At 45.1% G+C, this 24,094-nt stretch overlaps 2 protein-coding genes across 4 annotated transcripts in view; both read left to right on the top strand.

Annotated features, from left to right (window-relative positions):
• On the top strand, positions 1-19,484 carry POGLUT1 (protein O-glucosyltransferase 1). 2 transcript variants are annotated; one of them, XM_073304438.1, is made up of 11 exons: positions 1-254; positions 3,003-3,093; positions 3,834-3,977; positions 6,226-6,361; positions 8,402-8,523; positions 10,948-11,007; positions 12,690-12,789; positions 14,886-14,944; positions 15,662-15,829; positions 16,579-16,635; positions 17,257-19,484. In XM_073304438.1, the coding sequence occupies exons 1-11, from the start codon at positions 176-178 to the stop codon at positions 17,411-17,413; spliced, it is 1,173 nt and encodes a 390-aa protein (XP_073160539.1). In that variant the 5' UTR covers positions 1-175; the 3' UTR covers positions 17,414-19,484. The 2 variants fall into 2 exon arrangements, with proteins under 2 accessions (XP_073160539.1, XP_073160548.1); XM_073304447.1 differs by lacking the exon at positions 17,257-19,484 and having other exon boundaries at positions 15,662-15,842.
• Positions 17,440-24,094, top strand: part of TIMMDC1 (translocase of inner mitochondrial membrane domain containing 1) — a 20,163-nt gene continuing 13,508 nt past the window's right edge. The window contains exon 1 of one of the 2 annotated variants that reach the window (XM_073304513.1): positions 17,440-18,766. Coding sequence is in view for 1 of the 2 variants with exons in the window: in XM_073304502.1 (XP_073160603.1) it covers positions 22,309-22,418 (110 nt within the window). In the remaining variant the exon portion in view is untranslated. Of the gene's footprint in view, positions 18,767-22,212; positions 22,419-24,094 lie in introns of those variants that run through there. The other variant, XM_073304502.1, reaches the window with a different exon arrangement.

The following is a 24,094-nucleotide window of genomic DNA, read 5'->3' on the forward strand; positions in this document are numbered from 1 at the left end:
TGCGGCGGCGGCCATCTTTGTGCGGGGCGCTTTTCGCCCTCCGCTCCCGCGGCCTCTTTTTTTTTTTTTTCCCCCCCCATCCCTGAATACGCCGGCGGCCCGATGGAACGTGAAGGGGCGGGCTGGGGGCGCGCAGGCGCAGTGAGCGGGCGGCGACTGCCCGCCGGGCTGCACAATGGGGCCGCTGGTGGCGTGGGCGCTGCGGGCGGCTGCCGTGTCCCAGTTCGCCCTCAGCCCGGGCAGCAGCGCCGCAGGTGAGAGGCTGCGAGCGGAGCGGGACGGGTGTCGCGTCCCTCCCAGCAGCACCAATCCCCCCCCCCCTCCCCCGGCATGTGTCTCCCGCCCCCAGAGCCCCGGGACGCGCCCTGCTGTGCCCGCTGCCGCCTCCCGCTTTCTGGTCCCCTCCCGGGCCGTGCCTCCCCTGCGTCCCCAGTGCTCGCCGCCTGCCCAGGGCTCGGGCTGCTCCTTCGCCGCTCCGGGCCCCGGCGTCTCTGCCCGCGTCCCTTCCTGCCGGCGGGTCCCGCCTAGGTGCCGCCTTTGAGGCTGCCCCTTCCGTTTGGATCAGGCTGTGGCTGGTCACTGTGCCAGCCCCCCTCCGTCTCCTCGCAGCCCGCCGTGAACCCACCCACCCTGCTCAGCGCCCCGCGCCTGCCCCTAGCACGGGGAACTTACTCCTGGGGGGGTAGGAAACGTGCTGCAAACTCCGGCTGCTTGTAGCGCGTGTCCCTGGCTCGGGCTGTACAGATTAGCCCCCGTGGGACAGGTCTTGCCTGCCCTGAGATGGGGGTGTGGTTGGGTGAGGGTAGGTTGGTGTATGCGGTGTGCACAGCACCGGCAGGCAGAGGGCTGCGAGAGGCGGCCGTGTCCCCAGGGTGCCACTTAGCTAGTCTCAAGATACGTTTTAGAACAGAGGCGCCCATGAGGCAGTGGAAGGGGTACCCCAAAGACAGCCTTGTTTCTGTACACTCACTATTAGTCAGGCTCCGCGTCCCTAGTTTTCTTGCACCTCTCATACCTGCCTGGGCTTTTTCAGAGATCCTGTTAAGTACTTCCTGATCATGTAAAATCACAATCTTGTTGCTCTAAACCAACTTGTCACAAAGGAAGAATTCAAACCAGGGTTTCTAGAAGCAGTTCTTTTGCTGGTGGAAAGAGGGGACTGGTTACCTGTGTTACTTAATTAGAATGTAACTGGCCTTTGGGACAGGGTCCTTTACTGTGTTATGTATGGCACCCATCAGGAATCTGTCTCTGGGTCTTTCTATAATACAGAAAAGTATTCTGTTTAGAGCCTCTGCACAGCACCTGAAGTCTCTCAGAATACTTTTGCAAACTATATAGAAATCAATCACTTCACCCACTGCTCATCTGAGGTGGAATATGGCAGTTGTTCAGCAGCATGCAATAACACTAAGGGAGCGTTAAGGACAGGAAGTGAATGCTACTATATCCAAATGAAGCTACTCTCCACTCTGGGGTCTGATTTATTAGTATAAAGTAGTTTAACTCAAAGCCAGAGACTTTTCCAGGCTCACCACTTCATGATGCCTCTCCTGGACTCCTATTTCCCTCTTAAGAGTTTTGCTGCTGTCCTTTATTGCAAGTAGCTTCAACCAGCTGGTGTAAAGAGCTTCTTCTCTGACCCTGGGTTTACTCTGGATCTCCCCACAGGAGCCTCCTTGTAGGTCTGTGTCTACTCTTTACCCTTATATCAGGCCTTAGCTCCCCAGACTTCTCTAAACAGGGTATGTCTGCCAGTCAACCCACTTTAGGCATCTCTGGAAAGACCTACCCTGACTCCTGATGTCTCATTCCTGAGAAAGCAGGTTCCCTCTTATATGAAGCCTCACTCCAGGCTACCATCCTGTGATGCCTGACCCCATGGCGCAACCACCAGCCAAATCCATACCCATCACCTGGGAGGTGGAAAACTAGGCACAGGTCGGGATGAGCCTCACTCCCCTTAAAAGGCTAGTCCACCTTGTGGCAGAGGTATTTTACAGTTATAGAAGGAGAGTAGCCTAGCTAGTGCAGAGTGCTGCTTCTTGAGATGGCTCTGTGCATGTTTACCAGTTGCTTAGAAGTAGTACTAGTAACGTACAGCACCTACATCGCACATGTCCCTTTATCTAGATGATTGGTTGAGTAAGGACAACGCCTTGACAAGAATCCAAGATTTGGTCTCTGGTACCTAGAAGAGTAAGGGGCAGACGTTACTGAGCTTTCTCTCTGCCCCCTCTCAGAAGAGGGTAAAAATCAAAGGAGAGCTGATTCATAGATTCCAAGGCCAGAAGGGACCATTGTGATCTTCTAGTCTGACCTCCTATACAGCACAGGCTATAGAACTTCCCCAAAATAATTCCTAGAGCAGATCTTTTAGAACAACGTCCAATCCTGATTTAAAAATTGTCAGTGATGGAGAATCCACCATGACCCCTGGTAAATCGTTCCAGTGGTTATTTTCTCTCACCCTTAAAAATTGATGTCTTATTTCTAGTCTGAATTTGTCTATCTTCAATTTCTAGCCATTAGATCATGTTATAACTAGGTAGCATGTGCAAGTAAAAATTCTTTCCTTTAAGCCACAGGTTCAAATCCAGCTCTCTCTAGCAGTGACCAGAGTCATTGCTACCTAATGCCTGTTCAGTGACTTATGTTAATTGAGTCTGTTCTTTCAGTCTGGATTGAGGAATCCACATTAAAAGAACCACTGTCATCTCTGGCACCCCCTTGCTGACAGTTTCAATGGAGAAGTCACGGATTGAATAAACATGGACCTTCAACTTCCTCTCACACCTACAGGCAGCACCACCATATAATGTGTTAGACACATGGATAAGAGTAGTACAGAAGTGGGCTGTGGTGTTTGACACACACCATTGCTGTCATCAGACCAGCTGGCTTTCATGGACTGGAAGGCCCATTCGTCTCCTGGTAGCTGCTGTGATAATATAATGGATGTATTATATTAAGTCTTTTTCTTCTTTCTTTCTTCCTTCCAGGTGCAAAATGGAAACATTTCATCGACCAGACTGACAGAGCAATGGAAGGCTACAGACCATGTATAAGGGAGAATTGCAGCTGCTACCAAAGGTGAGGGCATGCTTTCCTGGTTGCTTGGGGGGCCCTCTGGCACTAGAGGGAAAATACTCTTGCCATGCATGGATAGGTGGGGTGTAGCTGTGAAATGGCTGAGAGCTAAGCTATCAGACCTTCAACCAAGGAGGGAAAACTAGTTTTAAAGGAAACACTATTGATGTCCTTCCCAAAAAATTAGGTTTCAGAGTAGCAGCCATGTTAGTCTGTATCCGCAAAAAGAAAAGGAGTACTTGTGGCACATTTAAATTTGTTAGTCTCTAAGGTGCCACAAGTACTTCTTTTCTTTTTCCAAAGAATTAGTTGGTGGTTCATGCTGTTTCCTAGAGGAGGGATGTCCACACACAAAAGCTACCCTCTTAATTGTTCTCCTTGCTGGCAGCATCAGCAGTAAAGCAGGTGACTAACTGGACCGTAGTCTACTCTAAACTCTCCGTTTGCCCTCCGGCAGATGGCCCCTCCAGAGCAGGATTGCATCACTGGCTTCCTGTGCTTTAACAATCTTGTGGAAAAGGGATTTAGTCTCTGCCCATGTTTATCTGAAACCTCAAAACAGCACCACGTATTTAAATGAAGACAGCGGTGGGAAGAGCAGGAAGAGTCAAAATGTGCAGCCTACACTGTGGAGTACTTGGAAGACAAGAAAGCCATTAGAGTAAAGTTAGGAAACATGAGAACTGGGAATGTAATATCTTCCCTAATGTGTCTAATGAAAGGTGGTGTCTCTTCTTTCTCAGCATTAGGGAGCAGGACTTGGCTCCCTTTCAGGGAGGAATCTCCAAGGAGCTGCTGTCAGATGTGGTTAGCCGGAAGCTTGGGACACACTATCAGATCATCAAGAACAAGTTATATCGTGAGCATGACTGCATGTTCCCTGCTAGGTGAGAGCAAGGCAGAAAATCTCATCCATTCCACAGGGAAATAAAAAATTACTTCAGAACCAGCCATGTGACCACTTACTGAGTGGAAGAGTGTTTGACAGGACTGCATCCCACTGTGTGAGGGGAGATCTTGATGAAGCCGGCACTGGACTGAAATCTCCCCACTGCAATTAGTTGGACCAGGGGTTAGAAGAGGTTAGAGTCCCAGAGAAGGCTGGCTTAAATTTTTGTGGGGAGCAAGGTTGGCTGAAGGGGATATTTTTCATTGTTGCCTGGATCAAGGTTGGGTTGAGGGTCAGAGAGGGCTAGTGACTGTACCCAAGCTACCTTTATAGTGTGGGAGGATAATTTAGTGTTCTTTTGTTCAATGGAGTGAGAGGATCCAGAGGAAAGATTCTCATCCATTTCCCCTGCACTTGTACCCTCTATCATAGTGGCGTTCCTTTAGTGGAAAGAGTTGGATGCAGATGCCTTCATGGTCCATCAGTGCTGCTCTCAATTAACCAGGAGGGTTCACAGCAAAGCAGGATGGGTGAAAATCTTGGTTAAAAAAATTCATAAATGTATTTTTTGTTTTAAATCATGTTTTTTTTTAAAAATTGTCCAAGAGAAAAGTTTTTAATAGGAATAGTTTTAGCTTCTGAGACTGCAAACTTCTATGCATGTGCTTAACTTCAAGCATGTGAGTAATGGAAGTCAGTGGGACTATTTGTGTGACTAAAGTTTCTAAAGTTCTGTGCCCAAGTTTTTGCAGGCGAAGAGCCTCCATTTTCTATATTCTGTGGTTTTCTTTCTGTGTAGCAATTTTGTACAATATTAAAATCTCCTAGCAGCAACAACATTTTTTTAAAACCCAGCATTTATTATCTAGTTCATTGTACATATTAATATAAAGTTGCCATTGCACAAATTTTCAAATTAGTTTTACAGAATCTCAACGTGATTGAAAGAAAGTTTGTTTTAAAAAATAAAATGCATATGATTTAAATCAGTTAAATACATTGTCTTAATTTAAATCACTTCACCCTGCTACAAAGTGACCTGAAATGCTTGCTCTTGGCCCTTGCCAACCTAGAAAGCAACAGATGAGGGGTCCTTCCCTGCTTATGTGCTTGAGAGTAAAGGATTTGACAGAGGAATTGAACTGCAGCGTCTTCTGCTAGTGCACAGCCTACTGACCGAATCTTTCCACTTGGGGAGAAACCACTTTAACAGAGTTATCTTTTTCTCTTCTGATCTGTTGCATTATGTTTGTGGCTTCCTCAGTCACTCAATAGGTGAATAACTCTTCTGTGATGGATGCAAATGCTAAATAAGGGCTATCCCATTACATTTCCTATGGTTGGGTTAGGTCAGTCCGTGGATGGGAGATTCTAGTAAACACCCAGGCTCTTCAGTAAGTGGTATTAATGATGATTTGGTTGGTGCCATGCCACTTTTGAGTCACCATAGAGCCAGCTCCAGCCTGATGTCTTGCTTGAAATGTACTCTTTCAAATGAGTCATAAAACTAAGATTTTGACCACTTATCATAAACAATCCCCGGGCAGTTTTTTCTGCCAGAGTAGGAGTGTTTACCTTGCGTGATTATAATTACATTCTGCCTCTCTAGATTCCCCAGGCAGTTTCATTTGGATGCGGTAGTCTTGATTTCCTGTCCTAAGTAGCTGAGTAGTAGTGTGCGCTCTGAAACCGTTATTATGTTGCCTCCCTGAATTTCAATGGTGGGTGGAGTGATTGCTGTGTCTATTGCCTACAGATTGTATGCTTTGTTGAGTGGTTCTGGGGATTTTGGATGAAAGATACTATGTAAATGTTTATTATTAAGGCCCTACTTAACCTGCGATATTGCGGAAATTGCAAATTCTACAGTAGTAGGCTTCCACCACAGTTTTGACAGTCGGAGCTACACTGTATGTGAGGCTGACAGCAGGAGTCCCTGCTCTCAGCCCCAGGTGGCTGACAGTGGAAAATTGCAGAAAAATAATTTTACTTTTCTGCAATTTTCCATGGCTTGTCCACAACTCAGCTGCAATTTTTTGGCACTGTCTTTGTTTCTAACTAGCCCCAAACCTGGCCATCTCATACTTCAGCATTTGTGTCCTCCAGCTTTGTTCTCCCTTTTAGCTTTTCTTTTCTTTTCTTCTTCAGCTCTGCCCTTTCAGAACAATAACTGGTGGGGGAAGCGAAGGCCTGGTGACACTAAGCCTTTTGCTCATGGCTTTTGGTTGTTTGTCAATTCTCTGCAGATGTAATGGGGTTGAACATTTCATTCTGGAGATCATCGGCCGCCTCCCAGACATGGAGATGGTGATCAATGTGCGAGATTACCCCCAGGTCCCCAAGTGGATGAAGCCAGTCATTCCAGTATTCTCTTTCAGCAAGGTGAGAGACTGCAGGCATCTTTGTGGTAGTGGGGGACACTGTGACCTGCATTTCATGCTCTAGTTCATTGGAGCCACAAGAGTAAGAAGCTACACATTCCTTTCCTAATGGGACACAAGAATTTTTAAGGGAGTTGAGGGTTCTACCACAATGTATTTTCTTTTTCCAATGCACAAGGGCTCTGAGTCAAAATTACCCTTTTCTTTCAGATACAAAACCCAGAGTTGTTGGCTCTTCATATTTATAGACTTTCTCCTTCTAGCTCTCCAGTGCAAAGAATTAGAAATTTGTTGAAGGGAATGACTCCCAAACAAGCTCATACTCTAGATCAGTGTCTCATCTGTCCAACAGTGGGGTGATGCATACCACCACTGGATTTAGTGCCATTATCCCTGTGGTTCATTATTCTCTTTAGATCTTTGATAAAGTTATAGTTTGATTTTAAGATCACTGTTAAGGGAGCGGGCTTGTGGCCTCACTAAAAACTCAGTTGCTTTGAGTTAATTTGCATATTATAATCCTCTTGGTTAGTGGTCCAGAAAAGTAATGGTAGCTTTTTCTCATAGCTAAAGAGTGACACCAGTGAACTGTAGCCTCAGGATTACATCACAGCTGTGAAAAATTATGGGAGTTTATTGAAGTTCCTTCTTTATTTCAAGCGGAATGTGGCCAATGGAACCAGCTGCTCAGATACCAGTTGGGGGTGCAGTACAAATGCGTCTACAGAGCCATTGGGGAAGTGCTGATAGGCTGTTGGATGCTCAATTCTGATAAGGGCCATTTGACCAGTGAAGTTAAGTGGTATCACTTAAGGGATTATGTCCTTATGGTGACTTGTAGGCACAGGCACCAACTTTCCTTGGCGCCAGTGGGTGCTTGTGCCCTGGCCCCATCCCGACTCCGCCCCTTCCCTGTCCCTATTGGACTCCTCCCCAAATCCCTGGCCCCGCCTCTTCCCCGAGTGCGCCGTTTTCCTCCTCCTCCCCCCTCCCTCCCAGCGCTTGCTGCGCGAAACAGCTGTTATGCGGCGCAAGTGGTGGGAGGGAGGAGAAGCAGGACGTGGCGGTGCGCTCAGGAGAGGAGTCAGAGGTGAGTTGGGGTGAGGGGGCGGGGCAGGGAGCTGCCAATGGGTGCAGAGCACCCACCAATTTTTCTCCCTGGGTGCTCTAGCCCCGGAGCACCCACGGAATTGGTGTCTATGCGTAGGATGATCCCTAGGAAGTCTGAAGTGAATTAAAGAGAAGCCATGAGCAGCCTAGATGGCAAAGTGTTGCAGGAAATGATCATAACAGTCCTGCCTATTTTATGAACAATAATAACATTTGTAGCTATACATAATACATATCTTTTTAAAAAGGTAATCAAAGCCATGCTTCAGGGTATTCACTGATCATGCTAGTAGTCAGAAAGAATATTTTTTCTCCATGTAGAGCATTGCACAACTAATCTGGTGCATTATGGGTTTTTCTTCCCCTTCCTCTGTAGCATCGGGTATTAGACATGGCCAGAGGCAGGATACCGGGTTTGATTGTTCAGCAAATCACATAGCACCTCTTTCCCCTTCACATACATATACACACACAAAACCAGCCTCTTTATTTGTTGGGCATGTGGCCTCCCAGTACTACAAGGACAGCATTGCTACGTTGCCAGTAGGATGGGCGGTAGGTGAGGGCAATACACTGAGAAACAGAATCTAAGCTTGGTTCTGCTCCCCTGGATAAACCTGCAATCCATGCTCCGCATCTGTGAGGGCATTTGACTGAAACATTTCCCCAAAGTAAAATGTTACAGATTGTTGGAAACCAGAAGAAGTTCAGACAAGTCACAAGAATGGCTTGTTTAACACCAGCTGGGCAGGAAGCTTATGTTCAGGCTAGTCACAAGGAATCATCCTTGTCATGTGTACTGGCTAAATACCTTTGTGTGTTTATTTTGTTTTCTTAAACAAAACTCAGCTGCTCCTCTTCTTAACAGTGAGCGTGAAACTTGGTTAAATGCATGGCCACATGTGTACCTGCTGATTTTCTTGTTTTTAAGACTTCCGAGTACCATGATATCATGTATCCTGCCTGGACGTTTTGGGAAGGGGGACCAGCTGTTTGGCCAATTTACCCCACAGGTCTTGGGCGCTGGGACTTAATGAGAGAGGACCTCCGAAGGTATGTTTCAGGAGAGAGGAGTTTTTTACATAGAAAAGAAACAGCTCAGCATAACTACGCAAGAGAACCTCCTAGCATTGATGCAACATGGTGACAATAACTTCTAAGCCTCTTAGGTCTATTTTCCTGAAGCCAAATCACCTTGTGCTCAGAGGGCTGTTTTTACACAGGAGAAGAGACAGGACTTCTCTAAGGCAGTAGCTCTCAACCTTTCCAGATTACTGTACCTCTTCAGAAGTCTGATTTGTCTTGAGTACCCCCAAGCTTCTCCTCACTTAAAAATGGTTTGCTTGCAAATTGTTTAATTTCTCATTTTTACAATATAATTATAAAATAAATCAATTAAATATAAATATTGTACTTACATTTCAGTGTACAATATATAGAGCAGTATAAACAAATCATCTGTATGAAATTTTAGTTTGCACTGACTTTGCTAATGCTTTTTATGTAGCCTGTTGTAAAACTAGGAAAATATCTAGATGAGTTGATGTACCCCCGAAAGACCTCTGTATACCCCCAGGGGTACGTGTACCCCTAGTTGAGAACCACTGACCTAAGGGTATGTCTGAACTGCAATTAAAAACCCATGGCTGGCCTGTGCTAGCTGACTCGGGCTTGTGGGACTCGGGTTGTAGGGCTGTTTAATTGTAGTGTAGACATCCAGGCTTGCAGTTTAATTGCAATGTAGACATCCCTGTGAGCTTCCCAGCACTCGGGCTGCAGCCTGAGCCAGAATGTGTACACCGCAGTTAAACAGCCCCACAGCGCCAGCCCCAGGGGCCTGAATCAGCTGGCATGGGCCAGCCGTGGGTGTGTGATTGTAGTGTAGACATACCGTAGGGGACCAGAGTCACTGACTAGTAAGACAGGAGAAGTTTGTGAGAGAGTATTTTTCATGTGGCCATAATATTCTTTTGTCAGTCTAAGGGTTGGTCTCCCTCAGAGAGCAGCTGTTAGGTCTGGTCTACACTACAGAGTTAGGTCAACGTAAGGCAGCTTACATCGACTTAACTCTGTAAGCATCCATACTAAAATGTCAGTCCCACCGATGTAACTCGTCCACTACACCGACTTAACTGCACCTCTGCAAGATGTGTAATGCTTAGGTCGATGTAGTCAGGTTGACTCAGTGTAGACACTGTGTTGCTTACATCAACTGTTGCTGCCTTTCAGAAGCTATCCCACAATGCCCCACACTGGCAGTTAAATTGGTGTAAGCACTCCTGGTGAGGACACGTACCACTGACACAAGGAGCGCAATGTGGATCTGCAAAAGTGATTCAATTGCTGCAGTGGCTGTATGTAGACATAACCTTGATCAATTTAATTTTGTAGTGTAGGTGAAGCAAATATAGGGGAAAGTGAGCAAATATAGGAATGCTATGGGAAGCAAAGCATTTTGAAGCAAAGATCTGCTAGCAACAGACCCCAAAGTTAAATGTTTTCCTGCTTGAATTCCTAAGGCAATAATTGAGGCCCAAAATACAGGTTTAAAAAAAATTGTGGAGGAGCATTAAAAAAAAAAAATCATTCTTTCTCGAGCACAGAACTACACCAGGCACCTAATGGTAAGATTTCTTAAAAATAACTCTCCACCTTAAAAAATGTACAATCCGATCCATGCACACAGATCCTCCGACCCATATGGAGCTCCAGTGACTTCACTGGGCCTCCATGCACGTGCAAAGGTCTACCTGCACAGAGCTGATTGCAGGAGTGGGACCTATGTTTTAGACAAGACACAAGTGAGAGCAACAAACAGTGGGGAAAGGATTGGGGAAGAAAGGACAAGGGTTACAAAAACTAATCCTGTGGGATAACAATTCTGACATGCACGTGTTTTGGTGGATGTGTGAATGTACACTTGAGAGACACATGATATTTAAACTTTCTTTTTATTTTGTTTTTCTAATGGTTCAATTATTTGTTTAAATTTAAAGTGAAAGTTGTTTGTGCAAACATTAGCCTGCAAAGTTAGGCACTTAACAGTGTTTTGCATGTACAAGAGAAGTAGAAAGTGACAATGCCTGGAAACTGCCCATTTGATATGCATGATCTGTGCTCAGTGAAATGCAAAAAAAGAAAAGCAGCAGCATAAGTAGTGAAATGTGAACTGGAGTTTTAAAATGATTTAAGTTTCAATAATTCACAGTGTTACTGATAACACAGGAAAGAGTTTGTTTTTGTGTGTATAGATTGATATCTTGACAGTGTCCCTATAACATCTTGGCTAGAGAGCTACCATCTGTGGTAAAGGCCTATTTTGTTGGACTTAGCTGAGATGTTTTTCTGCTCTAATGAAAGAATTGGTTCCCATCAAACCTCAAGAATAATGAAATGTGACTATACTGCAGAAACTGATGACACTTTTTCCTGCTTGTGTTAAATTATTTATTACCACATAGTAAAAAATGTTTTTAGATCTGCAGAAAAATGGCCGTGGAAGAAAAAAATCTCCAAAGGATATTTTCGAGGATCCAGGTGAGTGTATTTTCCAACTCCAGGTATTCTGGCAATATAGGCTGCTAACAGGTGCCAGTTTAATGAAGTACAAAATAAGGCTGAGGAAAATATGCACTAGTTTTTTATTTCTGGGGATCTTTAAGTACTACTTGACACAGCAGTTGCCATTTAAAAAGCAGTATGTGCAGTGCCGTGACATTTCCTGTGCTAAGTGTAGGCGATATTGCAAAGACCATGCCAAAGGGAAACATTTGCTGTGCAGCACTAATGCTTTGTTCCACCCTCACCCCACCACGTAGCCTTGGCTATTTCTGTCCACTTCATGAAGAAAAGTACCTGACAGAGTTTGGTCCAATCACTAGTTTCTGTTTCAGTCAGCAACAAAGCACAATAAGTTTGGCTTGAGGAGCAGTAGTGGAGCTGCATGGGGGTGCATTTAGGGGTAGGTCAGCACTGCAGCTGGAAGCGACTTGCCCTAGCATGCTAAAAAATAGCAGTGGTGGACATTGTGGCACTAGTGGAGGCTTGGGCTAGCCACCCAAGCTCAGACCCACTCTACTCCCTGGATATAAGCTCAGGTGGCGAGTGTGAGCCTCAACCATTGCCGCAGCATCCACACAGCTACTTATTAGTGTGCTGGCACAAACCCCGCTAGCCTGCATCCGTCGACCTGGGCTGGGAGGCTTGCTCCCAGCTGCAGTGCCTTACGGTGTCAGCTGTCTGGACTTGGGAAATTTTCTCTCTCTAAGTACTAACCAAAAAATGTAACCAAAATATGTTTCTAAAAAGCAAATAGGGTGCACCCCCTTGTACAATATCCTCTCAGCTCATGTGCTAAGCATTAGCTGTCATTTGCAACTAATTTAGTGTAATAAGACATACATATAACAATAGCGGTGATGGGTGTGCTATGAAGAGTTCAGCTGTTTTAGTTCTTAATAAATGATTTAAATAGGGACTCTTTGTTCTGTATTTCGCTTCCCTTGCAATGGGAACTTCAGCTACTTTGATATGCATTGGGAGGTTTGTCTGGTATCCTCATAGCTCCTTTTTGGGCATCTGTATGCTTTATTTTGTAATTCTCTGCAGCAGTGCACTTCAGGGAATCATCAGGTATCCTTACAGCAATGATACCTGGATGCGGGGGAGTAAGGAAGAAGACTATTTTTTCCTATTTATAGGTTGTGCATTTAAGGAAACAGACTTTTAAAATGTGCGACTATCAATAGTGTATTCAGGAGACAAAGAGACTGAAGATTTCATTCAGGTCACACCCATGTAAATTTTTCTCCTAACAAAGGGCCTAATCCTAAAAGATGCTAATCATCTCTTAACTTCATGATTTAGATATAAATTGAGAGTAATCAGCACCTCTCAGGATCAGGCGCGAAGAGAATATAGCTCTTTTGGTGGTTTGTTCTGAATAATGTCTGAAGAATATACCACTTAAAACTAAATGGGATACGGGAATATCACTTAGTTATTCCATTGCATGAACCCCTTTCCCCCATTATGTCCTCCTACAGATATTGTGAGCAGCATTTAGCAATATTGCCTTCAGGCCACACAAGAACCAGTCTGTTAGAGACCAGGAGGTATTTCTGTCTTGAATCCCATTGTTTGTTGGCTGTCATGCAGACATGCAGCTTAGGAGACCTGCAGAATGGCATTGACTGATTTGAATGTTGTTTCTGTTGCAGAACAAGTCCTGAGAGGGATCCCCTCATTGTTCTGTCTCGAGAGAACCCAGAACTCGTCGATGCTGAGTACACTAAAAACCAGGCCTGGAAATCTGAAAAAGTAACCACTAACGAGCCAACCGCATAAGCAGCTTAGGAAGCAATAGTTTAAAAAGGGCAATTTCAAGTGTTTTATGTAAATGTTGCTTCTTACGAGACTGGTGATAATACTGGTGGGGGTGGGGGAGGCTGTGTCACTAGTTAAGCCATTTCTAAGTCAGGCATTCAAATTATTGCCATCTGATAACTGTATCTATCTAATGTAGGTACCGGCACTTGCATGGCCCCATCACTGCAGTCTCTGAGGAGCTCACAAGTATTTAAAAATAAGTAGCAAGCCCCTCCTTCCCCTCCCTCCCCCCAGGATAAGTAACTCGAGGAGTTTCTTTTTGTGTGTGTGTGAGTGAGAGAGAGAGAAAAGAGGTTCTTAAGGGAAAGTGGCATCACAGAGATGAGTTTTCCATGTAGAGCTGAATGCTGTGAGAGCCAGGGTCATTCCTATCTCTTTCAGGTGTGACTCCCATAGCGTAACACAAGTCCTATGAAGTTCTGTTTCCAGCATTTATGAACCTTCCCCTGGTGGTCGATAGTTTCATTGTTGTGGTGGATCGAAGTTGTTGTGGGAGCTCAGAGTCAAAGAGGGAGAGAGGCTCTCACAGGTAGTAATGGTCAATCCAACAGAGGGCTTTAAATAGCAGGGAAAGGACCTTGAAGTGAATTCTGCATGCACTCCGTACTGAATATAGAGAGTGGAGCACTGGAGGGATGTGGTCAGGGTGACCTGTGATGCTACTGGTGTTTTATCCCAGTTAGAGCTTTCTCAGGGTGGGTGGCTTCAGTCCTAGAGTTGCAATAACCAAGCCAGGAGGTTATGAATTCATGGATTGCTGTAGCCCAGTCTGTGTTTCATGGACTAGCGCACACTCTTCTTTTTATCTTTTGCCCTTGTGGTTATTTGAGCATCTAGTAGCCTTAACCTGTCCAAATGAACCCCAAAGCTAGAGACTGACTGAACAAATTGAGGGCAGATGCCCTCAATAATGGGGGAAGCAAGTTCTTTGAAGTGCTTCCCTCTTCTACTAGCATTAGCTCATTCTTCCCCGGGTTTGGCTTTAGCCAACTGTCCTTTTTCCAGGTGCTGCTTTTGGCTAGGCATTGAGAAATCTGGGAGACTGTGCTGCTCACGTTTGATATAGAGTTGGGTGCTGTCATCTGGAAATGGCTGGCACTTCAGCCCGGGTTGCCTGACCTGCTCCCCCAAAGGCTTCATATATGTGCTGAACAATAGTTGGGGGGGGAGGGGGGATAGAGCCTCGTGGGACTCCACACATGAGGGCTGTGGAGGAACTGTTGCCCATAACAACCTTCTGTGGTTCTGAGAAGAAAAATCTGACCCGCTAAGGGCATTTTGCCCCTGCAGCTTCTAGGAAGCTGGACTGAGGTATTTCATTATCAGTGAGGAAAATTCTTGTCAGTTTGCAAAGACAGTCACTTAGATTCAGATTGTGGTAGCAGAGCAGGCTCTTTAGGGGACAGTTTAAGCCATTGTTGTTCACTGAGGTTTTAGACCTGTGGGAGAAGCAACCAGAGACAGTAGCAAAGATTATTTTGGCCTCCATGATGGAGGGTTTGTGTCTGCTGCCAGTCTGCTGAGGATGAGGGTCTGGGTGTCAGTGACCAACATAGCTTTGTGCTATCTGCATCTGCTCAGGAGGTTGCAACCCTTCCTCTGTGATGGGGGAAGCTCTCACTGCGGCCGACTGTTAACTCTTCTGTGGACAAGTTGCAGGTTTTTTGACAGTTCCTTGCATTAACCAACAACACTTTCCCCCAGCGCTACTAAGTTAAAAGTTCCAGTGCACACAGAGATGAGGAAGATGAATTGCTAAAGCCTAACCCTCTTTATAGTCATTAAGTAAGAGACTTGTTCTTAGAATGTTTTTTAACGTACAGAGACTATATCTTAGGTAAAGACGAGAGAGTCCCCCAAAGATGCTAATGCAGTTAGAAGCCAGATTGGGTGGGTTTTCCCATGAGCAGGGAGACTTTTGAAACTTCAGCCTTATTTATGGTTTGTTGAAAAAGAAGCCTCATACAAAATGTGATCAGAAAATAAACTGTATTGAATTAATTTTTTTAAGTGTCTTTTTCTTGAAGGACACTCTCGGGAAACCACCTGCGAAGGAAATTCCTCTGGTCGATCACTGCAAATACAAGTGAGGTTTTGTTCAGTAAATATGTTCAGGAGCTGCTGAAATCTTGTCTGATTGTTAGTGTTGCTAGGCTTGTTTGTTTTAATGCATTATTTTCTTTTTAAGGCCCCAATCCTGGAACTGAATCCATGGAGGCAGTCAGATCTCTGCACCTACATGGAGTCAGTTGAAGGTTTGGGAGAGCTTAGTTTGGCCTCTTTAAATGCCAGTGTCAGGAGACTACCAAGTCTGGAATGTAAAGAGAACTGAAGGGCTCTGTGGAAACTAACTACAAAAGCCTCCCTTAAACCAAAATGTTTAAAATTAAGCGTGTCCTTTTTACTTCCCTACCAAACCTTGAGTTCAGGGTTCTCTACAGTTGTTTATATCGCTAACTACCATGGCATAAGAAATGCAGCTCTTGGTCTGGTATGGGACTCAGTGATGCTATAAAATGTAAACAGGGAAATAAGGAACCTGAAATCTGACCTTGGCAGGTGAAGTGTCTCTGTTCTCACTTTCTCACTAGTTCTTACATCAGAGGCAGGGGGGACAGAATATGCAGACTTGTTAGCCAGAGCCTAGTCTCTCCACACACATTTTTCATTTGAGGTGAGGGCACTTAGCATTTCAGATTTTAAAAAGCAGTCAAAGTTTCAAAAAAGTGATTTAAAAAAATCCTGAGTTAGTGGATGGGGAATACCAATACAAAATCAAATGTCTTTGCTTCTCTTTTTACAGATACCTGTTTAATTTCCGGGGGGTAGCAGCCAGTTTCCGCTTCAAACACCTCTTCTTGTGTGGCTCATTAGTCTTTCATGTAGGGGAAGAGTGGCTGGAGTTCTTCTACCCACAGCTGAAGCCTTGGGTACATTACATCCCAGTCAAACCAGACCTCTCTGATGTCAGGTAGGAACTACAGGTGATTTTTTGGAATGACTCAATGATCCCAAGTGTGTTATACAGATTATTTCATGCAGTAGGCTGTATGCTACCCATGCTACGCAATGTATGATCAGGCTTGGGTTATACTGACAAATACCAACGCTCTGTCTCGTATTCAGTGCACCAAAGGTAGAAAGAACATCATGTGACATTTGCTGATCCTGTAGAGAGAGGGGGATGTATACATGTCATTCTCCTTTCTTTGTAAAAGAAACAAAATTCTCAGTGCATATTAGTCATACAGGAAATAGTTTAGAGCCATAGACATGTAGAGGGAGAATATATTAGGCTCATTAGAGAGACACAATAAATGTTGACATTATTCTAATGTAAGTTTGATTATTGAAGGTATTTTTGATTATGCCTTACCTTTTTAGTAGTAATATCTATTCTGAGATCTGGGCCAGATCTGGTGTGTCCGATGTTCAGCACACCTTGAACCAAAAGGTTAGAAGTGAAAATTGAGACAAACCCTCAGCATTTCTGACTTACAAAGTAAAAAGGAGAGCAGTCATCTTAGTCGTTAATGGTTCCAAATATTCGTCAGCTGCCAGAATTCAGGACTTCCCCCCCAAGACTGGTATGAAAGTAGCAGCACCAATCACGTTTGGCTTTAGAATCCCCAAATCTAGTTCTACCACAACACACTAGCTGGGTGTGTGGTATTCTGCACTGAGCCAATACTTAGTTGCAATTTTTCTTTTTCCTTTTAGGGAGCTGTTGCAGTTTGTGAAGGAAAATGATGATGTAGCACAAGAAATTTCAGAGAGGTAAATTGTGTATTCTTTCTGACTGTCAAACACCTGTCCTCCAATACTCTTTGTACCGTACAACATTCAAAAGAGAGACCTGTCAAGGACAGCCTGGTGATAACAGCGCACAATGTATCTATCTTCAGCAGTTAAAGCAGGGAGAGTGGCGAGCTCAGGGTACTTATACCAGGACAACAGAACTCTTCACCTTTAGGCCTCTTGTTCAAATCTGATCCATGTCAGTAGTCCCTCAAAGAGGTACTAACTTTTGTTCATGGTACGAAATAAGTTAGCCCCAGTGAACAAATGTCCATTTCACAGAAATGCTGCCACCACCACTGGGAGTAAATGTCAAACAGGGCTGATTGGTGGGGCAATGTAGGGGAAGCTTGCAGTGCCACTCCCTAGGCTGTACCTGTCTTGTGAATAATTAGTTATCAGAGCTGCTAGTGGTAATGAAAGGTGTCACATTAACATTAATAATAAACAGTATATTTCACTGTACATCCAAATTCTCATATTTCCCCATTTAAAAAAAAATCTGGGAAAATTGATATAAAAAAGCTAAATCCAAGGATTTTCATTTTACAAGAACAAAGTTTGACTTTGGGCTGTCACTTTATTTTTGTTTGCCTCCAGGGGGCACCAGTTCATCATGGACCACTTGCAGATGAAGGATGTCTCTTGTTACTGGGAGACTTTGCTGACTGAATACTCTAAAGCCCTGACTTACAAAGTTAAGAGGAGGAAAAACTATGATGAGATGGTCTCCAAACACTTGAAAACAGAACTTTAAAACCAGTGTGGTTCTCTTTCCAGTTCAAGGCTTGGGACTGGTGGTCACTGAAAATTGAAAGACTGGTGTATCTTCTGTTACTCTTTGTCCCTTAGATTTATTATCTCATACTCTAAAGCAGTGGTTCTCAACCGGGGTCTGCGGACTATGTCTAAAGGGTCCGTGAAAGACTTAGACTGAAAACTGACTGAACAGAATTCAACTATATGTACAGACAATACATTTCCAAGGGGGTCCATGCCTCCATTTGAAATTTTCAAAGGGATCTGCGAATGAAAAAAGGTTGGAAACCACTGCTGTAAAGCTACAGCAAGCAGCATTATTGTTACTTTAAAACAGTTCCTGAGCAATGAGACTGAATCACACTAGCTAGACCCAAAACTTTTGGAGAACATATATAATCAATGAGGCAGTTGAGTCTAGTGCTTAGAGCAGGGAACTGTCAATCAAGACTCCTGGGTTCTGTTACCACCCCAATCTCTAACTCACTATGAGCCTGATCCAAAGTCCATTGTGGTAATTGGGAGTCGTCAGGGCCTGGGGCATGATCCAAAGCCCACTACGTGACCTATTTAAATCCTCTTTGCCTCCCTCCATGTAGGTATACTCCTACTGGGGGCAAATTGGCAATGTTATTGTGATTGTGTGATGGCAGTTTGGGTATAGGTGTTTCCTGTCAGCAGCCGTGGTTGGGGTTTTAGGTTACCTTTATGGGTAGCTTAGGGTTGTTGTTTTTTTTAAGTCTGTAAAGCACTCAGATGTTAACACCATGTTGGACACTAAAAAATACCTTTGGACAGCAAAGCTACCTACTTCACAGAGGGGTTTTGATGATGAATGAATGTTTTTAAAGTGCTCTGTGATCCTGAGATGAGAGGTGCAATCATAATGTACAGTGTTCTCTGCCTGTGCAACCCAAAGGGGCATGCCTCCTGTCCCTTGCATTTGCTCTAAATAATCTCAAGGCCTTGCATAACCACCTGTCTTTTGACCAAGGATAGCTGGATGTAGGTTTTAGTCTGTGCATTCTTTTGGATGCTTTTACCTTACGTTTTAAAAATTGGGTATCTTCTCCATGTAAGCTGTGAACTGTCCGTCTCTGTGAGTTGAGACTCTGTCTTCTAGACCATGTGGCTGTGTTAACAGTACCAGCTTGCCTGATTTTCAGCACATTGGCTTTGAATATGAAAGGTCGGATGTCACTGGAACACTTCTTTTTGCAGCTTTCAACATGGCTCCTTAGTTGTGTGGTGGGCTCACTGCAGAATGAAGTAAAGTGCTAAGACTGTCTGAAAGCACAACAGCGTAAGCATCTGCTTGGAGTCTCACTCTTTTGAGGTTTTTGCATCTTATGTAAGTACTGCAACTCGGCTGGCCATGTTCTACGTAGATAACTGGTGGGGTGGGGAGAGGGAACAGAGGGGAGATGGAGGCAACTACTTACCCCCTACTCCTCCTTTGTCAACTGAATCAGAGGAATAGAAAAAGCCATGACCTGATTTTTCTGACTTCTGGCAGATTGGGGTGCTGCAGAGTTCTCACACACAAACACACCCCAACATCAGGCCCCAGTACAGAGCAAGGAGGACTAGACATGACAGGCAAACATCAATTTCTAGTGCAGAGCACCAATTACAGGACCACTGGCTGGGCTGACCCGACCCAGCATGTAAAAGAGTTAAATTAGAAAATGAATAACTTGGAGTCAGAACTGTGTAATATTGGAAGACTTTTTAATAAAAGCTTGAATGACAGGTTTTAATGAGGTGATGGAATTATCTGAAATGATACAACAGATTTATCTACTGTATCTTTAAACCCTTTTTGTTTTTAATGAAGTGCTTTTGGATTAAAAACAAAAAATCAACAACCCTTTTTACTGGCTGAATTATTTCTCAATCAAAAGAATGATTCTCTCATAATAAAGGAACTGGACAGTCAACAGCTGTTCTACCCAACAGGATGTAGCAATAATACATTCCTTACCATTTGTTCTCTTTAGGGAGACTATTTAGAGGAATTGCATAGCTCATGGGAATGGGATTGATAAGTGGAGCCTTTCACATCTAAAGCTATATCTATACTTAAGGGAGCATGTAGAGTACACGCACTACACGGGTTGCTGAATGCTACAGTGAAAGTCAGGCTGTGTCCACCTTTTGTCATTGTGGTGTGTAGCTACCCGTGACTGGAAAGGCTCAGAGAGCAGGAAGGCAGCAGGGCATTACACTGGTAAAAATAGTGTGAACATGGAAGGCACTGTTTGGGTGTGTAGAGAACCGTGTAGTGTATATACCCTGGGAGTTCAGGCATGGAGGGCACTCTGCTCACGTAAGCCATGTCTCACCGTCTGCACTGCTATTTATACCCATGTTAGCTGGGCGTACAGTGTCTGTACTCTACACATCACCATAAGTGTGGATGTACCTTACGTCACTAGTTCAAATCTTGTCCAAAATTGGTAGAGATTTGGTAAGAATTGTTACCATCCGATAGCTGTTCAGTGGCCCATGTGAAATAATTTAGGGAACTGAGTTCATTTCCTTGTAGGCAGGCAGACATATCACTAAACCAGGTGTGACTAATTGGCCCCCTTGCTGCCCATCTCAGTAGAAAAGCCAAAGATTGCGTTGGCAGGAGACTGGAGTCCCATCTCCACCCTAGGGGTGGTTTCTCCCTCCAGAGTAACATTTGTAACACATTCTTGGGGCAGTGTGTTAAAACTGCCCTATTCTGTGAGTATATCATTTGTAATGCAGCTGTAGTTTAGGAGCCCTAGTTAAGGACCAGGATCTTATTGTGATAGGCAGTGTACAAATGCAATAAAAAGACAGTGTCTGCCTGAGAGAGCTTACAATCTAAGACAAGAGACAACCGGTGAATAAGACAGATGGGGGAGCCCAAGGAAACAGTGAGCCAATACTGGTAAGTATGATAAGCAGAGGTCTCAGCACACCAGCTGGCTAACTTGTCAAGTTGGTTGTGGGCATCATGGCAAAGGGGAGCTTTAAGGAGGGATTTGAAGGAGAACAAGGAGTTATCTTTACAGGTGTTTAAGGGGAGCTCCTCCCAAGCTTGAGGGACAGCATGGGAGAGAACATGAAGGTGCATTTTTTTTAAAACCAACAAGTGGGTGATGAAGGCTGGCATCATTAGCAATGCAGAGGCAGGAGCCAACTCAACAGCGTATATCATAGGTAGGGTGAGGATAGGCTGGGAAGGGCTCTGAAAGTGAAGGTATGTAGTTTGTGCTCCATGAGCTGGAGAAGGGTGAGTCAATGGAGGGACAGAAAAGGATGATGTAGTCAAAGCAATGAGCCAGGCAAATTCTCTTTTCCAGTTGCATTTTGAATGGGTATAAGCAGCAAGACTTCTGTCTCTAGAGCATCAGCACTAATTTTCCAGTCAGAATTTAAAAAGACGAAAAAAAGTATGAACTCTAAAGTACACAAGGACCAGCTCAGGATTGTAGATCGTGAGGTATGAGGGGAAGTACTACTCCCTCTTGTATTTCTTCACTTCTGGGTACAGTATGGTTAAGGTTTCCCTGGACTATACTTTTTGCATTTTCAAAAAGGAATATAGCTTTGGTTTCATTTCTTGTATTTTTTTAAATATCTTTTTATCCTACTGAACCATACAGAAAACTAATGTAAGGGACCATAAGCAGAGGCACTAAGCAATAGGAGTGAAACACAACTTCCTCCAACCATACATTCAAATCACAATAGGGCTAAACCTGTCCTATCTCTTTTGGAAGTAGATAAATGAAGCTCCTTGCCCTTTATTGGGGAAGGGAGGTCAATTAAATCTTACAAACCAAGATCCTTTTTGTACTTTGTGTGGACGTTAAAGATTCCCTAGTAATTTTTCATTAAGTGAGGGTTGGAATATCCCATTTCTGGGCTGTTGTACTGGGTGCTGGTTGCCATGTTCCACTTTGGAGGTGCTTGTATTTCAGTGGTGCTACATATGTAATAGAAGTGGGCCAGTATTGCCAAAATTTCTTCACAAATGTTTGGAGCAAAGTTGTAGCTTTTATTTGAACAATCTTCTTGGTGACCCTTTTTATTAGTTTTCCACAAATATCTGTACATGAATGTTGGCAGAAAGTGTAAGTCCTAGGAAAACTTGTACATGTGTTTTAGGGTGACCAGATGTCCTGATTTTATAGGGACAATCCCAAGGTTTGGGGATTTTCCTTACATAAGTGCCTATTAGCCCCCACCCCGTCCGGATTTTTCACACTTGCTATATAGTCACCCTACTGTCTTTCCATGAAATATTTTTGTTTTTCTTCCTCCCCTATAAAATTCACAAGTCAGGCAATCAAAAAGCTGAAACAAGACTGTACAAGTTAGATGAGCACTCAGACACCATAAACTGCAGAAGTGAGCAGTTCACCATTAGCCTCTAGGTGGACATACAGCGGCATAACGTGTTCAGTACTTTTCAATCATGAACAGATCAGTAGAAATCTGTTTTGGGATCGTCTGAAAACCAACAAAAATTAAAATTCATCAAATCATTGCCCAGGAGTAGATTGCCCCGCTACTGTCTAGGGCGTGGTCCGTGACTTTGGAAAGCCCCTAGGGGGGCTCTGGTGCGGCGCCTTGGCGGCAGGGCCCGGCTCCCGCCCCATGAGCGGGCAGACAGGGCGGCGCGGGGGGCCGCAGCGGTGCCGCCCGGCCCCTGGGCCGGTGAGGTGCGGGGCCGGGCTGTCCCCGGCGGGGCCGCTGAGGGCCGCTGCTTGCGCTGCCCCTCCTGGGCGGCAGGGGGCGGGGCGGGGCGAGGCCGAGCCGGGGCCGCTCTTGCCGCCGGGTGAGGCGGGGGAAGCCAGGCGTCCGGCACCGGAGGCTGGAGCCCGCCCGCGGTTCCCGCGGCAGCAGCCGGGCATGGCAGCCCCCGAGAGCGGCCGGGCGCTGGGCTCGGCGCCCCAGCTCTTGGGCACCGCGCAGCCCCCGGGCACGGGCTGGGAGCGGCTGCGGGAGCTCTGGCACCGCGAGTGAGTAACGCCGGGCTGGGCCTGCAAGGACACGGCCAGGGCAGCCCGCCCTCCTCCCCGTGCGTGTGCGCCCCTTCCTCCCCCCCCACCCCCACATTGCTGTGCTTGTGTGTGTGTGTGTGTGTGTGTGTGTGTGTTCCCCCCGCCCGACACATGCACACGCTCTGCGGTGGTTATCTGTCCCCTCCTCTTGTCTCTTTGCACCCACACACTGCTGTGGTTGTCCTGTCCCCTCTCCCCCCACTGTGGTTATCTGTGTCCCTCTAACACAGACACCCCCCCACACACCTTGCTGTGATTGTCTGTGTCTGTCTGTCCATCCCTCCCACACGCATGCGCACACTGCTGCGCTTATCTGTCCATTCGTCCACCCATTCCCTCCTATCCATCCATCTCCCACACACATCCATCTATCTATCCATCCATCCATACATGCCCCCCCTCAGCTATGGTTTTCCATTTATTCCATCCGTCCCCCACCACACACACATCTGTGTATTCATACATGCGCCCCTCCCATCTATCCATCCTACACACACACACTCTGCTGTGATTGTCTTGTCTGTCCATTCCCCCCCTTGACACACACACAGTCCCGTTAGATTATCCATTCTATTCATCTGTCTGTTCTCTCTCTTTATTCCCCCCCACCCCCCACACACATGCATTCTGCTGTGATTATCTATCTATCCATCACATGCTTCTGTGGTTATGTGGCCTCCTCATTCCAGCACTTATCCTGCACAGCCATTCACACCTCCATTCACACCTTTTCCTGGTGCAACACCCATTGGTGAATCATTCACAGCCAAGTGGATGTACACCTAGGCTGACCTGCACACACAGAAATTCACACCTAGTACATAACGTAACACAGTTATAAGGGAAAATAGCACTGTTTCCATCAGGCCGGGAAACAACATTAGCAACCTGCGAGTACTGATCATGTTCCTCTCGGGTGAGCATGGCCTATACTGCTATGCCAACCGCAAGCACTGGAAAATCATGAGATTGATTTAAACACCATTTAATTTGCTCTGGATTCTGAGCTCTTGGGGAGCATTTGAGTCATGTTTTTGACCTTGTCTCCACAACCTGGAGGGTTAGAAACATACCTTTTAAAAACAAAAACTGAGATTCTCCTGTGATCACCTGACTCCAGGAACTGGGGCTTTAAGAATAACACCCAATATCACAAGACTCACAATAAAATCATGATAGCTGGCAACTACTACCTTTGTGATATTCTGTATTGCCATTTTGTTTGTCCTGCAAATAGGTCTGTGCAGGCAAGACCCTACCCCAAGTCTTGTTCGTTTCAGTGGAGTTCTAGGCAAGTGCACGGATTTGCCCACATGGAGCAGTTTACAGAACTGAGACCTTCGTTTGTGATTATAATATAATTGTAGTTTATAATACATTTCACTCAGCTATCTCAAAACATTTCCCAAAATTTAATGAATTAATGTATTATGGAAGAATTCATATAGGTGGCCACCAGAGAGAAGGCTGCAAAATGGTTGTAAAGGTGATACCATGTTTTCAGATTCACATAATGTAACACATTTTCATTTAGGATAAATCTATCCAGTCTTGGTCTCAGCCCAAAGATTTGGGTTTGGGGCTTTCTTAAGTTTAAGCAAAGTTTCTTTGGTTATTGTTTGGTTGAGCATGCA

This window comes from Lepidochelys kempii, chromosome 1 (genome assembly GCF_965140265.1).
Source record: "Lepidochelys kempii isolate rLepKem1 chromosome 1, rLepKem1.hap2, whole genome shotgun sequence".
Lineage (NCBI taxonomy): Eukaryota > Metazoa > Chordata > Testudines > Cheloniidae > Lepidochelys > Lepidochelys kempii.

What these genes read in the sequence shown, in the direction of transcription:
- POGLUT1 (XM_073304438.1), top strand. Translation starts at nt 176, where the DNA reads ATGGGGCCGCTGGTGGCGTGGGCGCTGCGGGCGGCTGCCGTGTCCCAG. An exon ending in AATTGCAGCTGCTACCAAAG is followed by an intron (nt 3,094 to 3,833) that starts GTGAGGGCATGC and finishes CTTCTTTCTCAG; the next exon opens with CATTAGGGAGCAGGACTTGG. An exon ending in CCAGACCTCTCTGATGTCAG is followed by an intron (nt 15,830 to 16,578) that starts GTAGGAACTACA and finishes TTTTCCTTTTAG; the next exon opens with GGAGCTGTTGCAGTTTGTGA.